Genomic DNA, 16689 nt, shown 5'->3' with positions numbered 1-16689 from the left:
GTTAGCCATACTGTCTCTCACTACACTGGCAGAAGAAACTGTATCCCTTGGCGGTCACGTAGCCACACACACTTCCCCAAACACTCAATACTGTTAGCTGCAGCTGCACTCTGAAAACCGTCACATTCCACTGCCGCACCCTATATATATATATATATATATATATATATATATATATATATATATATATATATATATATATATATATATATAAACTGCACATAAATTTACACTACTTAATGAACATGGCTACATTTATCCTATGTTAAAGGGGATTTATACTTTACCGGGATTTGTTTGCAGAACTTGGTGAGAGCAGAGTCAATTCCACTTGTTAAAATGTCATTCATCCACTCAGAATGTTGAGGTGCTGAGTGCTTGTAGAACAGCAACAATATAGCCATGGCAACACGATAAAGAACCTTTATTCCTTCATTGAAGAAACAGTCCATCACCCGAACCTGTTTTAAATACAAGTTAAAATTTCAAGAACAAATTAACTACATTACAATAGTGTCATTATATGTAAAGCAAGAAGTCAGTTGTCTATTTTGTGAATCTTGGTCCAGCCAAATGAAGTGTTGTAAACTGATTTAATGCCATATAAATTATGAAAACCTCTAGTTCACTCATTTATCCATAGATATCAGTAATTTATGGCTGTATACAGAGCTGTTATACATAATTATAGTTGTTTTCTGTTTTCTATGGATGTGAAACTTGGTCTCCCACATAGACTGAAGTTGTATGAGAACTGGGTGCTGAAGAATATATTTGGGCCCTAGAGGGCAGAAATAACAGTAGGGTTTGTTAAGCAATCTGTTCATTGCTGATCTGCTTCAGGCTTCTTGCAATGTAATTTTATGAAAAATTCTCACTGTTCCTGGACCACATGTGTGTTGGTAAAATATTTTCACTAAAACACACATTGCAGTTGTCATTAGGTTAAGCACAATTCCTCATGTTGCTATGTTCAGCAACACTCTCAGTTCTGTACACTACGTAATTCAGTAAACATATGCAATTTAAACAGTAGCAATTTTCTTTCACAAGTAATATGGCAATAAAAATTTAATGAAAAAAGAGAAAGAAATCCTGTTTCTTAATCCAAAAAGAAACAAAGGCAGAAGGTAATGAACCCCTGAATTTAGTTACTTTCTGTCTTCGTGTTTTAGAACAAGGCCTTTGCAACGAAAATACTACAATTGTAACCAGGAGCATGTATGTAAAAATAACATTCCAAAAGCTTACCAAATGAGTAAAGGGCAGTCCCTGTAGGATCCACCACAGCCAGTCCATGAATATGCGTTCAGTGCGAGTACTGGGGCAATGTCGTGCCACATGTACTGCAGCTGATTTCTGAAATGAAATCAACCATCTTTTGTTGATCATGATAAAAACAAATAATGTCCAATTCATAAGAAAATATAATTAGTTTCAAACAAAACTTTATAAATTCATCATACAAGAATATAATACCAAATGTGAAAATATTTATTGAAAATCCTAGAGTTGACAAAGGTTATTTCAGAATACTATTGAAATTGCCACAATTAAGCAGTCAATAGTGATATCGTGAGATGATTGTGCTGCACACTGAGCTACTGCTCACAGCACCAAGACCTCTTAACTGTAGGATGAATCCATTTGTAATTGGTTTCATTTGTATATTCATGGTTAGAGGGACTGATCAATAATACCAATTTCAAGGGTCATGGTTAATCTATGTTATCAGTTCTGAAAACAGAATTATTCTATTATGAATTATAATTTGTAATTCTAAATTAATGTACATTTGTGATTACAGCCTTTTTAACTTTTCCTGATGACAGTCTGAATTAAAAGGCTAATCTTTCAACAGTTAAAACATAAATCGTGTTTGTGAAATTTTGGTTATCACAGTCTTTGTATATAAGAATTTATGGCAGTATTAAAGCGGTGATACAATAAATATATAAATAAAGGTTGAGGCCATCATCATAATTTCATGACATCACACAGCATGTTTATTCTTAAAAACAATTTCATGTACAGTGTTTGCTTGCTGAGGTCATCACCACTTCATCAAAGCCCCTTTAGCCATCTTTTTCAGAGTTCCTGACAGGCCCAGCTAATTTCTTGCTTTACTTCATCTTGTCATACAACCAGATGTTTGCTTCCATAAGGCTGCAGGGTTAGATTTTGGAACATTTTCAAATATGCAGCAGAAAGATTAAGACATGTAAGGATTACAAGCAGTAGAAATGAATATTTGAGGTCTTCACAGCGGTGAGTATGTTGATGAATATTCATCGCCCTGATGACGGAGTTAGTATGACCTCTGAAACGTTGGTTAACATCGACCAGACTACACAGCGCAACAACCCAGAAGACAGAAATCTTCAGTATAAATGAAACTTGCACAGAGTACGAAATGAACAAAATGGAATAATATACAAAACCATAACATAAGGCAAGTTCTGAAACCAGAAACAGTACAAGAATAGTTGATTAAGTCAAGGTATGGGTGTCACATATGGATGACAATGATTCCATTGATAGTTTCATAAATGAAGTTGCAAAATAAATGGCAATTAGAGAGATAAAGGACAGTGAAAAGATCAAATGATGAAAGTTATACAAGACAAAATAGGTAAAGAGTGGCCACAAATACAAATGTTCTTATGTGAGGTTAGGGTAAAGGCTTTGCTCTAGAATGACTTATACAGATGTAAATTTCAATGAAGAACTGTGGTAATAAATACCATGGTAGTCATGTTTGTTCTTTCTAATTTCCTCAACACACCAAGAAATGAACAGTGCAAACTTCAGAGATGGGAGCAATGTCAGTGCCTCTCATAATGCAGAAATCTGTAATTGTCTGTGGAATGCAAGACAACATGGTGGCAAAAGAGGTTTGACGGAAGTATGATGTACTTTAGTCATGTGTGATTTTTACGTTGTTCTGGTACTTGTAAACTTATCTACTGGTTAATGTATAAAAACTATACAAAACGAAACATTTAATGTTAAAAGTGTTACATCTAAATAAATATAATCATATATTTACCACATGCTTCTTGGTGATCTGCATTACTGTTCTCCAAGTTACTTCATACAGCTGCTTCGTCTGGGTGAACATCTTATCTTTGGCAGCTATAAGGCTTGCCATGCAGTTATAGCATTCTTCCTCTAAAATAAAATGAAACTAGCCTGTATAAACTGTGGTCTTCTAGGTTGTTGCACCATATAGTTTTGACTATGTGTTTGTGTAGTACCATTTCATAGGCAACACATTCCTATGAAACGTTGATATACAAACACAAAACTACATGGTGCAATAATCCATAAAACCATAACCTGAACACAATTCCACGCCTCAAAACTTAATCTACATTACTTCAACCACAACACCATTATAATGTGCTGCACATTAACATTTTAAAACACAAAACATTAGAAACATTACTTCTGAGAAGAAATTACATGATGCAATTAATTATTATTTTAAATAAACTAAATAAACAATTCTGTACTAAGCTGAATGTCCATTTTGACTATTCCCACTCCAAATAAAAATAAACATATACAAGTAGATCAAACTGAAAATGCAGCAAGTATCTTTATAAAATGGGACAAATCCAAAATGAAAGGAACAGTTTTAAGACCAAAATTCAAAATGCTAAGGCAATTTATGTAATAACTGGCCACTTTAAAAATTCAATACATCTGCAAATTTAACCATCCAAGTCATTCAACCAATTCAGAGTGCTACTTCAACAGCAACGTTCAGAAACACAGTGCTGTGCAGTGAGGTACTGGCCATTCCACCGACACCTATAAACCTGATTTGGTGGGCTTTGCTATTCAGAGAGATACTCTGAAAATCTATGACAATCATTGATTCACTAAACTAACACTTTATTGTACTTTTTCCATTGTCTGAAGTAGTATATTTGATACAACATTCCCATCTTCAAGTAACCGATTGGAAAAAATTTATTACTTTTATTTTTAATGGCTGGGATTGAACCGAGACCTTCTGAATAATGATCCCCATTTGTCTAATTGTTAGGATACTAACCCGATATTCGAAAAGTCCTTGTCATCAAAATTAAGATTAAGTGTAATACAAGTCTGTCAGTACAACAACAATCATCTACAGACAGGAGTAGAGACAAATAAAAATCATTACATTAAACAATGAAAAATTTTCAACAAATAATTGGTATAATATTCAGAGAAATATGTAAACAATCTGTTATGAACACCACTTAACAATAAACTGTACAAATTGTATGTATTTACAAATATAGTTTAAAGAAAACAAGTTTTAGAAGAAACATGCACATGTACCCACAATATTCTGCCTAAGCCATGACAACAATGGGATACACATTCCAGTTACACAAAATTTGAACTTTTAATTCAATAAACCATACATATTGGATACCTGAGTATCAAATTCTCACACAGACTTTAACAGCATTTCAAACAGTGAGGCTACAATCCTTGTACTAAAATTTTGTAACTGACTTTATATTAATTCATTGTAACAAATTTATTTACCACACTCCACATACTTTACAAAAGTATGAACTAGAAAAAGTGCCCTCAGACATTGTTTTCCATATTGTGAAAACCAAGCAGGCTGAGGAGCAAAGCAAGCCTACATTTGTTCTTGCTCATAATTGGGAATTTGCTTCAACATACACAGTTCACATCAATTCATAAAAAATCAATAATAAACATGCAGTAAGTTAAAATTAGTCCTTTGTTGTGTATGCACAAAATTCTAGCCATAACAAGATATAACACACAACACAGGCCACAAAAGCATTAGTTTTCACAGAATACAGGAGAGGAAAGAAAAAAGCAAAGAGTAGAGAATAAAAATAAAGCAGGCAAAGCAGTGACATGATACAAAACAAAGCTACTTACAATACAGCAGAAGCTTATAAACTGTTCAAGAATAATCTAAGCACACAGAAATTCAACCATACAGGTACTGGTGTTTAATGTAACACATTTCGTACTCATTTTATATGTGAAGTATTATTACCTGCGGCTCAATATTCAATCCTACATTCACAATGGTATGGTACTAATAAAAGTCTATCACAAATTGAACGTTGGGCTGTATAACCCTTCGAGCATAAACATCATTTACATAAAATTTATAAACAAGCCCTACCTCAAAGAAAACATGTCTGCATTACAAAAGTAAATTAGTTCATGCTCTTTAGAAAAATAACTACTGTCTATTCCGAGAACCATATGAAACCCTTAAATACACTATTCGGGCAAAACGCAGTCTTACAGACTATTAAAGGAGGTGGTGCATATAGTTACCACTGGGCTTCAAAGGGTTAACAAAGAACATTTGAATAAAAAAGAAACGAATAATATGAATCAGATAATTACACTAATGTATAATTACTCACACATTTAATCAGAAACATTTCATGACTTCTTTCAACTTAACAATTTATGTCAACTGCTTACTACTAGGTTTGCATTGCTTTGAAACCATCAGTGTTAAAATTATTTTGGGTTTTCCAAATGCAGTCTCTGCTCACATCCACTTATTAATGAAAAAATCTAGTAGTGGGGCAATTAAAATGTATTTCATACTCACATATCTGTAGGTGTAATCTCAATATTTTTAACCTTGTGTAGTATATCCGTTTAAAATTGAACTCCTTTAATCTAGTAACCTGCTTGTTTACCCTTTGATAGCTGTATCATATCTGCTTACATAATGCGAAACAAATCTTGAATATATATTACAAAAATACCTTGAATTGGATTATCAGTGATTACATGGTGGGTTCTTTAAAATGGAAGATGGTTTATTTCAAACACTATTACAATTAATAATTTCCTTGATAAATGTTCTGTTGCTTTATAAATGAGTCTTGATAACAGACAACCTTCACACTAGTTATCATTATTTAACTTTTCACAACTACACTGCTATTATTCTTCATCACAGTCAGCAACTGCACAATATTCCTGTGTCACGCAGTCAACTGCTCATCCACTCACAGCCCACTCTGAACTAAGAACCATCATAACTGCAAATTTCCTTGAAGCATTTTTGACAATACATTATTAATTTAAGATACTTATAGTTACTGCAAGACCAATACAATCACGGATGCAAACTTATGCTATCTTATAGTACAATAAACACATGATTATTCATATTTGGATAATCCATTTTGCAGATTATCCAAGGATGACTCCACATAAAAATTTTGTAGATAAATGTGGACATGACGATTTCTGTCTTCTGGGTTGTTGCACTGTGTAGTCTGGTTGATGTTAACCAACGTTTCAGAGGTCATACTGCCTCCATCATCATCATCATCGCCCTGATGACGGAGGTAGTATGACCTCTGAAACGTTGGTTAACATCAACCAGACTACACAGTGCAACAACCCAGAAGACAGAAATCTTCATACTTACCACTGTGAAAACCTCAAATCTTACAAATGTGGACATGTGTGAACTAGAATTAAACCTCTTTCTGCACTATACTGTCCATTTCAAAAGGGGGCAGGGTAGTTTTGGGAGAGCCTACATAAGATATGGTCAAACAATACTTTTTCTTTTTTCTTTTTGGCGCTTTACAGTCAGTATCAGCAGTGGGGTGTAGAGGTTTGCTGTAATGATAATCATGGTAGAAAGAAGGAATGTTACTGGTGTTTGGTACTGGAAAGGCTTACCAACAAGAACCCATACATTTGAAAGAAAGAAGTGTGCTTCAGGCAGAAATCATGTAATGAATGCCTTGTGGGAAAGCATTCATAAATCACAAATTAAAACATCTAGTGATAGGAAAAGCCAAAAAACCATGATTACACAAGGCGACCAAAGCAAACTGCATTTCTGTTCATTATTACAACCACAAAGGAGCATGGATGGATAGCATGACTTTTGAAAACTGGTTCCACAAGCATTTTGTTCCAGAATTTTGAGCTTTCCTGAAAGGGAGATGTTTACCACATAGAGCAGTCCTTCTGCGAGATTATGTCCCTTTTCATCTAAGAGAGAGCATAATGACTTCTAATGAGTCTAATCACTGTAAAGTTTTTGCCCCCCCTCCCAAATATCACAGCTATTACTCAGCTCATGGTCTAAGAGTGACTGAGTCCATAAAATTATGCTACTGAGCTGACCTTCTCTCAACTCTTGCTGATAAAGATGTTAGCACAATATTATGAAAAAATGGAAATGTTGGATACTATGCATATCTTGGGCATCGTCTTCTGTGAATCCAGTAACACTAATTCAATCTAGGAGGGAAACTTCTTCCAGATCTAAAAAATGACATGCAAGTTTTTCCTAACAAAGAAATAAGCAAGTCCAAAATTCTGGATATGGTGTTATACGAAATATTTTGACAATGTCGATAGAGATAATGCTGAAGAATGGTTGCAAAGAGATGTTTGTAATCTGGGCTTCCAGCATGACAGGCATGGACACTGTCAATGCTGCTACAAAACAAAAGGGATAAAAAATGGGTGAGGATGACAGTAACAAAGAAGGACAAAGCAATGAGTGCATCAGTCACAGTAGCATGGCACTAAAGCCTGATGATATTTTACTAAACTACATGAGTCAGTGTGTGTTTGAAACTGACATTACAGCTGGCAAGAAAATTTGTACAGCTATGAGCAGGAGTCTAAACAATCTGCAAAAATAAGCAACCACTACACACTATTACTCAAAATATGCATCAGTTGTGTAAAAATTGTGAACTAATGTATGCCGTTTAGTGAATGCACCAAACAAAATATTTTGTATCATCCATGTTTTTCATTTATTGTGCATCTTGTCTTCTGTAGTTCACCCTAAAGATGGTATGTGCAATGTTTGCTAAAACGTTGCATGCCTTTCAGCATTTAATTCATTAATTATATTTCATCCAAGCCAAAGTTGTAAATTGATCCCATCATGTCAGAATTTTCACACATTTTCAGATAAATAACAGTTCGTACAAACACAAACCAAGTAAATAGGAAGCCTTATACCATATTGCACATGGTTATCAAGTTACATTCCATTTCAAACATAAATGAGGTTAAGAAAAGTCACTTACACTGGGACCCCATTGCAATGTTGTTAACAAGGTCTACATAGCAAAAGCACATTATAGTGAGTTGAAAACCAGCAATTTACTTTCTGGATACTTCTTTAAAAAACTTATGTGGGTATAGCCCATTACTTTTACAGATTTAACACCGTACAAAATCTCAGAGGAAACTAAAATTAATAAAGCTCCATAGGTATAAGCCAGTACAGCCACCATTTTGGTATAAAGCAAAGTTTTTATAAAATATGGTAGCCTCTAGAGACAAGAGTTTGGACCCAGATACAAATACAAACCAACCTTACATATGCCCTCAAACACCAACATAGATAATTCATAATCATATAATTTGGTTTCCCTTGATTTTACACTTTGTTACAACACAACATATGCATTTTTCAAACTGTTTTATATGCAGTGTAGATAGAGAGGAGGGCATTTGGAGTCAAACTGATTCTAAAAAAAAACATCATGACAAAATTCAGAATCCTCAAATATAGTAAACTCCCAATTATCAGTGTGTGAATTAGGTGTGCGTGGTTCCTTTTTACATAAATGCAGATGTGTATGAATTAGGTTTTGACACCATTCTGTCTGGTTTGGAGGGGGGGGGGGGATTTCTGCAGAAGATATGGCCAGAGTACCTTCGTTTCTTAATGTTTTACAGTCTGTATCAATGGCGGGGTAGGGCAGATTTGTTCCAGTGGACATGGTGATGGAGGATGGGTATGCTACAGGTGCACTTGGTCTTTTTCAAATATTTGTGTCTCACAATCAATTCTGTTATGCTGTACTGTGGATCAGTTAGTTAAAAATCATGGTTAACTGTTGTGGATCTAAGTAAGATGACTGAAAATTGTAAGAAGATGCACTGAATATAAAACAAAAGTTTGAATTAAAAGAAAAAATTTGAGACCGGGGAATCAATGACAGAATTAGCCAAAGATTATGGGACAGGGATTGATTGTAAACATGAACTGATGCTACCGAGCTGACCTCAAAACCCTTGCTGATGAAGACAACATAATACCATTATAGAAGAAACTGACAACACTGGATGCTTTATATGTCATATCTTGAGCATGGTCTTCCATGAATCTAATACTAAGTAATACTGGTTCAATCATGAAGGAAACATCTTTTAGATCAGAAAGGACAATATTTGCAAACTTTTCCTAAAAAGGAATCAGGAAGTCCAAAATTCTTGATATGGTGTTTGCTATGAGAAATTTTTAAAACACTGACAAAGGTAATGTTGAAGAATGACTACAGAGCGATGCATGTGAACTGAGCTTCTAGCACATAACAGACACACATTGTCTATGCTGCAAATCAAAAACATGCAAATACAAAATATTTTGGATTATTCATGTTTTCCGATTATTCATGTACTCTCTCCCCATTATTGGCCTGGATAATTGGGGTCTTACAGTATGCTTAAATCTATTGTGACATATAAAACATATAGATTCAAAGTTTAAAATAAATTAACCTGTTCTCATGTACAAACATATCTTTATCCCTAAAAATCATGGATTCACAAGACAGACATGATTAATTGAGTCAGTGCTTTACATGTGAACAAATCAGACTCATAAGTGTGTACTTTTATATTGTGATCAATGCGGTTACAATTCTGTTTGCAAAACATGCAGGCACTTCTGACATTACTGAAAGATTGGAACAGCTTTCAGTATTTATAGACAGCAATGGAAATAATTCAAGGTCAAGTATCTGTATACTTATATCCACCTACAAGAGAGTAATTCAAAGAGTAAACATCACATCAACATGTTCACACTAAAGGTCTAGAACTCTCCATCACCAATGCTCAGACAATTAGACCATATTAGCAAGTTTATTTTTACACCCCAAATTATACATACTTAGTAATGTTACTACATGTCTAGTTAACAAGAGATGGTCAATGTTCATTGAGGTTTTGGAGGAAAATTAAGCACAATAATGAGCATTAACTTCTACAATCACTGGAAAAGGAGGTTTCAGTGGAAAACAGTAGACTCCTGATTATCCAGGTTGGTTGGGAAATATATTTTCCCAGATAAATGAATCTCCAGATAATCCGCAAAAACAAAAGAAAAACATGCAAATGTAACAAATACATAAGTTTATTTGCAGACATACGCTACTTAAATGTTTAAATACTTACTAATAACGGAAAGAATCTTATATAAAATTTAATACAGCACACATTATTTTTTAAAAAAAGATTTCAATGGATAGTAACAACGTTCTATCGTCATAAACATCAGGCTTTGACAACAATTTATTTATGTTAAATAATGTCAATGACAACACAAAAAGGTCCAGACAATGAATAATTTTAAGTGTAATCCACCATTGTCAGAACCCTTTAGAGTTGAAGGTCTTTTTTGTATTTATTCCTTTCTTTCCAAAAGTTCTAACTTTTACAACAGATTTTCTGAATTACTTTTTAATATTCATTTAAACCAGAAAGACCCCAGTTTATCTGCCCCAGGATAATTGGATGTCTACTGTATATATTATATTCAGAGTTGATAAATTACAGGAACACAAAAAAGCACATTGTAACTACAGCTGAATGTCTTGGTTACAGGACATGCAATTACTAATTTTACATGATTCTCACAAAGAGCCATATAAAATTGCAACAGTTTGGTGAAAACATATGTTTAATAGCAAAAATTTTCCCAAACTTAAATTTTACTGACTACATGTGAGTTTGGAAGCAATGCACCACCATTTTATGACATGCATTTTTTGTAAAATAAATTTAGATTTTTAAGTTAACACTTTTAAATTAGGCATCAGCACTGTAAAGCACACTACACTTTGAGCATTTTGTCCTAAAACTAAGCCCTTCAACATGTTCCCTGTGTCACTCAACAAATGACATGTTATGTCATTACCTGACATACAGAAAATAAAACAACTAAGAGCATTATCAAATAATAAAATCATGGACAATCTTACAGGAAGAGGGACAAGATGCCCTTCACACAAACAGATCTGTCCATGGGGCGACACGGTCCAGGGGGAAAACTAACACTGAAAACAAACACAGATATGAATAATGACATAAATAATTAAAGGCAGATACATTGTTTAAGCTGGTAAGCAGTTGAATAGGCACTGCATGTACTTTCACTTTATATGACTAATGCTCAAGCTGTGGGTGTGAATAATTTATAATGAAGGAAAGGGAATGAAGTGGAACTGTTACTTTATTAATATATTTGATATTGAAACTTAATCTTTATGTACTACAAGTATTTCTTGCTTCATGAAAGCTATTGCTCATTAAATGATTTTCACAAGTTGTTTAAATTTGTTTAGTTAATACCACAATATATAAAATTAGCATACAGATAAGTATGTGCATGTAAGATACTAAAACAAATGTTAACTACTTTAATTGTATAAAACAATACATTAAGGATAAGTGGGGGTTTCTCTTCATTGTTAACAATCATATAACGGTGCTCACTTCTCATGTCATCACAAAATGTGTACCTAAAATATTTAAAGTCTCAGAATCTTGTATCATGTTCCTCTACTTCTGATTTCAAAAACTTCACCACATGCCGAATTGAATATGCCTCCTCCGTTCTGAGGCATCAGTTACCATATTTTTTCTTTCCACTCCAGAAACTAATAAACACAATGCTACACCTACCAGACAACATGCTTTCATCTAACACATCATACACTACACACCCATACCAGCACAAATAAAGCTTGCAGAAACACAATCTCGGATGGCACTATATTACTTCATGGATGATTAAATTTTCTTTATACTGCCCACACTGCAGTAAAATTCAGTTACCACATGTTAATATAAATTTAAATTAGCAACGAAACATGAAGCTTGCACATAAGAAATGGTTTAATTTACTCTGCTTACTATGGATACTTCTGTTTAAAAGAATTTTCTTTAATTACATATATATATATTTTTGAACAGTAAACATTCGTCAGCTACTGAATAGTCTTGTCTTTATTTCACACATTAGAAAAGAAGTATGATCTTAATTACACATCTTTACATAATCCGGTAAATTTAACACTAATAAAACATATTATTCTGTTGGATGTACATACAAATCTAAATCTTAATTCAATATATGTAGAAATAAGAATTAGATGAAAAGTGAAAGAATTTTCATGACTATTCTGTCGATGGAAATAAAGTGAAACCTAATTATATGAACACTTTCAAAACGCAGATAGAGAAAATACATAAATTTATATGAACTGCATTTTTTTAAAATAATTTCTAATGTGGAGGTGGACATTAACTAAATCTCAAGATTAATTGTTTAATTACTGACAAAGATGACACAGAACAGAAAGCATTGCTTATCACTAATAAAGATGCTTTTAACTTGAAAGTATGGCTAAAATAAGTGGCATTATTTTTCTGAAAATAAAAAGTACATCTGTTTCTCTGTCAGAACAACAAAACTTTGTTATGTTCAAAGTAATTGCAACTTACCTTATAATGGAGTTTCCATTGTCAACTAGTCAATAGTATTTTAAATATTTTCAAACAAGCAAAAACTGCCTAGTCAGACAACAGCACCCTTTTCTTTATGGACTTAGTTTATGTAAGAACTATGCAAGTCACTGACATTTTTAGAAGGTGTTATTCATAATATTTTAACAAAACATGAAACCTGTAACTAAATGCTGCTTAATGATTTATAATGTCCCAAGTTTTAATCCCAAGAGGAGTGCGTATCAGGTGCTGGTTATTGGTTGTGGGTGCAAGAATTATAAACCCAATACATTTATAGATATTGTTAATTCTGAATGGAATGTTATTTATTTCCTCTTACATTTTCTGATGGTCTCAAAGATAATAATTATTTTCCTCATTTTCAAAAAGATGCTAAAGTTACGGTTTCAGCCAATCAAATCCAAAAAACTAAATCCGTGTATATTTCACATTTACAGAGAGAAAAACAATAATCCTTACATTCAATAGTCATTCTTTTTTTTAACTAAATCCATCATTCAATGTATAAAAATGAAGCCATTATGTTTTGGGGGGTTGGTTCTGCTCCTGTCTTCAGGTGATAAAACCTACTCTGTTGGGCCCACTAGAAGGAAATAATCCCCATCTCTGGAAAACCTTAAGTCAACTGAAAGGTTCTATATCAGCAACTGAAATCAAGCACTGTCGACAGCAGATAGGAAAACAATGAGATAATTTATAAAGATAAAAGTAAATCATTTACTAGTCTGCAAAACAAATCCAATTCTCTCACTCCGCCAAATGATTTCTTCCTGTACAGATGATCCACGGCCATTCATACCAGTACCCAATATAATCAGAAGGAAAATCCTGCAAATTTCCTATAGAAAAATGTAGCAATTTTAAATTCCCTACAAAAATATAAGGCTGGGAAGTAACAGACAGGCATATGACTACTGGTTGTCTGTGCTATTCTAGCTATACTCTATTTCTTCTTTAAAGCTGATAGCACTTGCATGTTAACTGAAGAGTTGGAACAGACTCAAAAAAACAGAAGAGTACAACACACAAAATGGAAATATCCTATAAAAGCAAAGTTGTTTTGTTCATTATGCAGACTTGAAGTACAGATTTTTAGTTACAAGAGTGTAAAGCAGTAATGCATGTCAACATATTACTGAACCATATCTCCTTCACCGAACGTCACGGTCGAGCGGTTAACACTCCCATTTAGTATTCGGGAGGTCTTGGGTTCAAATCTTGGCCCAGAGACCAGCTATCCTGACTGAGTTTTTTATGGTTTTCCTCAGTCCCTTCAGGCAACTGCCAGGATAGTACCTTAAATTATGCCACAACTGCTTCCTTCCACATCCTTTCCAATTCCATATTAACTAACATCCTCTCATTTGATGCTACATAGTCTGAGTTGCTGAAAAAGTATCATTAAATGAACCACAAATAAATTTATCTCCTCCAAAAAAGAGAAGTGTGCATTGTACCAACCTCTCATCTTCATCTTGTTATAACACAATTAAAGCCTACCTGTCATGTAATGAAGGAGGATGGATGTAACTGGGTACATCGCTGGACTATATGTGATTTCAGGGTGAGCATATCCAAGCACACACACTACTCTGTCAGCAACAATTCTACCTTTCCGGGTCAAATGGTATCCAATACAGTGCCCACTCTCCACAAATTGTGGCAGGAGAATAGGTTTGTCAGGAAGTTCTGCAACATAATTACAAACAATTTACTACAAGATAACTCTGCTTTCTCCTGTAACCTCCAGGTTACATTTTACACATTAAATTCCAGTTCCAGTCCACTGCAGACTCAGCAGAACGAAAGTCCCTTGACCTTCATCAATCTGTCATGTGCTGGAAATGCTTGCGTAATTTCCAAACATATACAAACTAAGACAGACTTTCTGAATTTTTGGTTTTATGCATTTTCTACACAAAATTCATAATATGGACACATCAGTAGTCACACTGAGAGTTGTGAAGCAAATTTAATTTTGATGTATACTAGTCAATTACAACTCCTACTTTATATGAATCCAAAACGTAGCTTTACAAAATTTCTCAAAAATGGCTTACTGCATGTAAAAAATTGGTACATGATACAAAATACAAATTTCATTAACTTTATTTTAAAATGAAGCCTGATGGTTGGCAACCCCAACCACACGTGTAATGTCCTGCTAGAATAGTACTTTAAATCCAGCCACAACCGCTTCCTTCCACATCCTTTCCAATTAATTATGAATTAATCATCCTAAGTCTCAAAAGATGAATATTTAGTGAAATAAAACGAAATATAATTTATAAATATACAGCATGGTTAGCCTTGCAATAGTAGAATTGTATCTGCAACAAGTGAATATCAAGGCCAATGAGATATACAAAACTGCAAAATAATTATTTCCTTGAAATCTGACTGTGGAAAATCAGGCTACAGATAGAAGATAAACAAACAAGCAATACAATAACCAACTATAACCAGTAAAGTGCCTATGATATATGAAGAAAATATAAACAGTGAATTATGACAGCTTTGAGTCCACTAAATTGTTGTTGATGCTAGTAAGGGCTGAAAGAAGAGCAGTAACAGATAATGAATCACCTCCTACCAAAGGCCATGTGTTCTGAGCTGCCTGAATATCTAATCAGCCAGTGACATGTTGGAATTGGATTTATCTGGTTATTAAACTAAACCAATCTATAAAATCACTTGACTCACTTTATCCTATGCATTAATAAACACGAAATGACATATGATGATGAAGGGAATAAAAAGATTGCCTCCGAAAAACATGAATAAAACTAAACGTCAGTCCCTTAAATTTCACAGTAGAGACACCAGAACAATTATATAACAGTGGTGGATAAAACAGGAAAACCAATTTTATTATTAATAAATCACTGCAGTTATCATTCTTGTTAATTTTTACCAAAAACTCTTTATATTTACCATAAATATTAGTTAACATACATATTTTGAATGGATATTCTTCTTTTACAATTGAGGATTTTTAAATATGTTTTTCTTCAACCAGCGATAACAAAGAAACACAACAACCCGAGCCTGAATAGTTCTGAATAAATATCAAGTGAATACAAATAGTATCATGCACACCATCCGCATACAGAATGTCTCTGGCCATCTACGCCTTCATAGATATCACACAAAACAAATTTAATTGGCATCTGAAATAATAATTATATGGAAAGCTCTGTTGTATCAGACTTTTAAATTGGCATACATTTCAAATATAAGAATGTATCACAACTATTAAAAAAACATTTTTGATGCTGGAATGGAATCATGTTTCCATGGGATTGTTTTCTACTGTAATGAATGTTGGGCTTCATTTACTAACCACAATTACACCAGAAACAAATGGTAATGCTGCAAATATTGTCGAACAAAACTACTAAAACTTGCAGCAATATGTCTGCAATATGTTCAACTTGAAATGAATATATAAATATAATGCAAACTGTGCAGGATAGTTCCATGTAAAATGAATTTCAACTGATAAGCAATCAAGACAGGTGAAACTCATTACAGTGGATATTCAGGAATCAAATAATGAAGAATACAAAGTAATGGCCTTCAAAACAACAAATATACATGACATTCTAGTTATACAATTAGAGGTTCAGTTAGCATAGGTGAGCTAATTATACCAGCAAGGCTTTAGTGAAAGGCCAAGTAAAATGAATTCACTAACAAAACAAACTTCCCTTTTTGCAAATTACAATTTCATTACTTGTTATGCAACAGCTGACAGTCTACCCAGACATCATACTGTGCTTATGTCAAAGAATGGCAGAGGAGAAAATAATTCTCCAGTAAAGTTCCCATTATTGTTTCTTAAGATCATCTGGCTCAAAAATTGGGAAATAATTCAATCTGTTATGAATTGTATATGGTACATTGTTTCCTTTGGACCTGGAAAAGAAGTATTCAGAACCCCAATGGCCAAAATACTTAAGTGGGTGGAACATTATCCCTTAAACAGTAAATAAAAGATAGTCCAAGAAAACTGTCAGCCATTACAGTCCAATACTGGAGGAGATCTACATAGTCATCAATCATGGTACCACAGAGAGTAATTAG

General features: G+C 33.7%; 1 protein-coding gene across 5 annotated transcripts in view; it reads right to left on the bottom strand.

Moving 5' to 3' along the window:
• Nucleotides 1-16689, bottom strand: part of sky (GTPase-activating protein skywalker) — a 46578-nt gene that overhangs the window by 25929 nt on the left and 3960 nt on the right. For all 5 annotated transcript variants that reach the window (XM_022072282.2, XM_022072285.2, XM_022072286.2 and 2 more), the window contains exons 3-6: nt 14104-14292; nt 3050-3171; nt 1252-1359; nt 288-461 (exon numbers count right to left, since the gene is read on the bottom strand). In XM_022072282.2, coding sequence (XP_021927974.1) covers nt 288-461; nt 1252-1359; nt 3050-3171; nt 14104-14292 — 593 coding nt within the window. The remainder of the gene's footprint in view (nt 1-287; nt 462-1251; nt 1360-3049; nt 3172-14103; nt 14293-16689) is intronic.

This window comes from Zootermopsis nevadensis, unplaced genomic scaffold (genome assembly GCF_977971745.1).
Source record: "Zootermopsis nevadensis isolate Lab colony 2312 unplaced genomic scaffold, Znev_1.0 Znev_ptg000002l, whole genome shotgun sequence".
Classification (NCBI taxonomy): domain Eukaryota; kingdom Metazoa; phylum Arthropoda; class Insecta; order Blattodea; family Termopsidae; genus Zootermopsis; species Zootermopsis nevadensis.
Note: the sequence above shows the minus strand (reverse complement) of the source record. Positions and strands in the feature narration are given on the sequence as shown.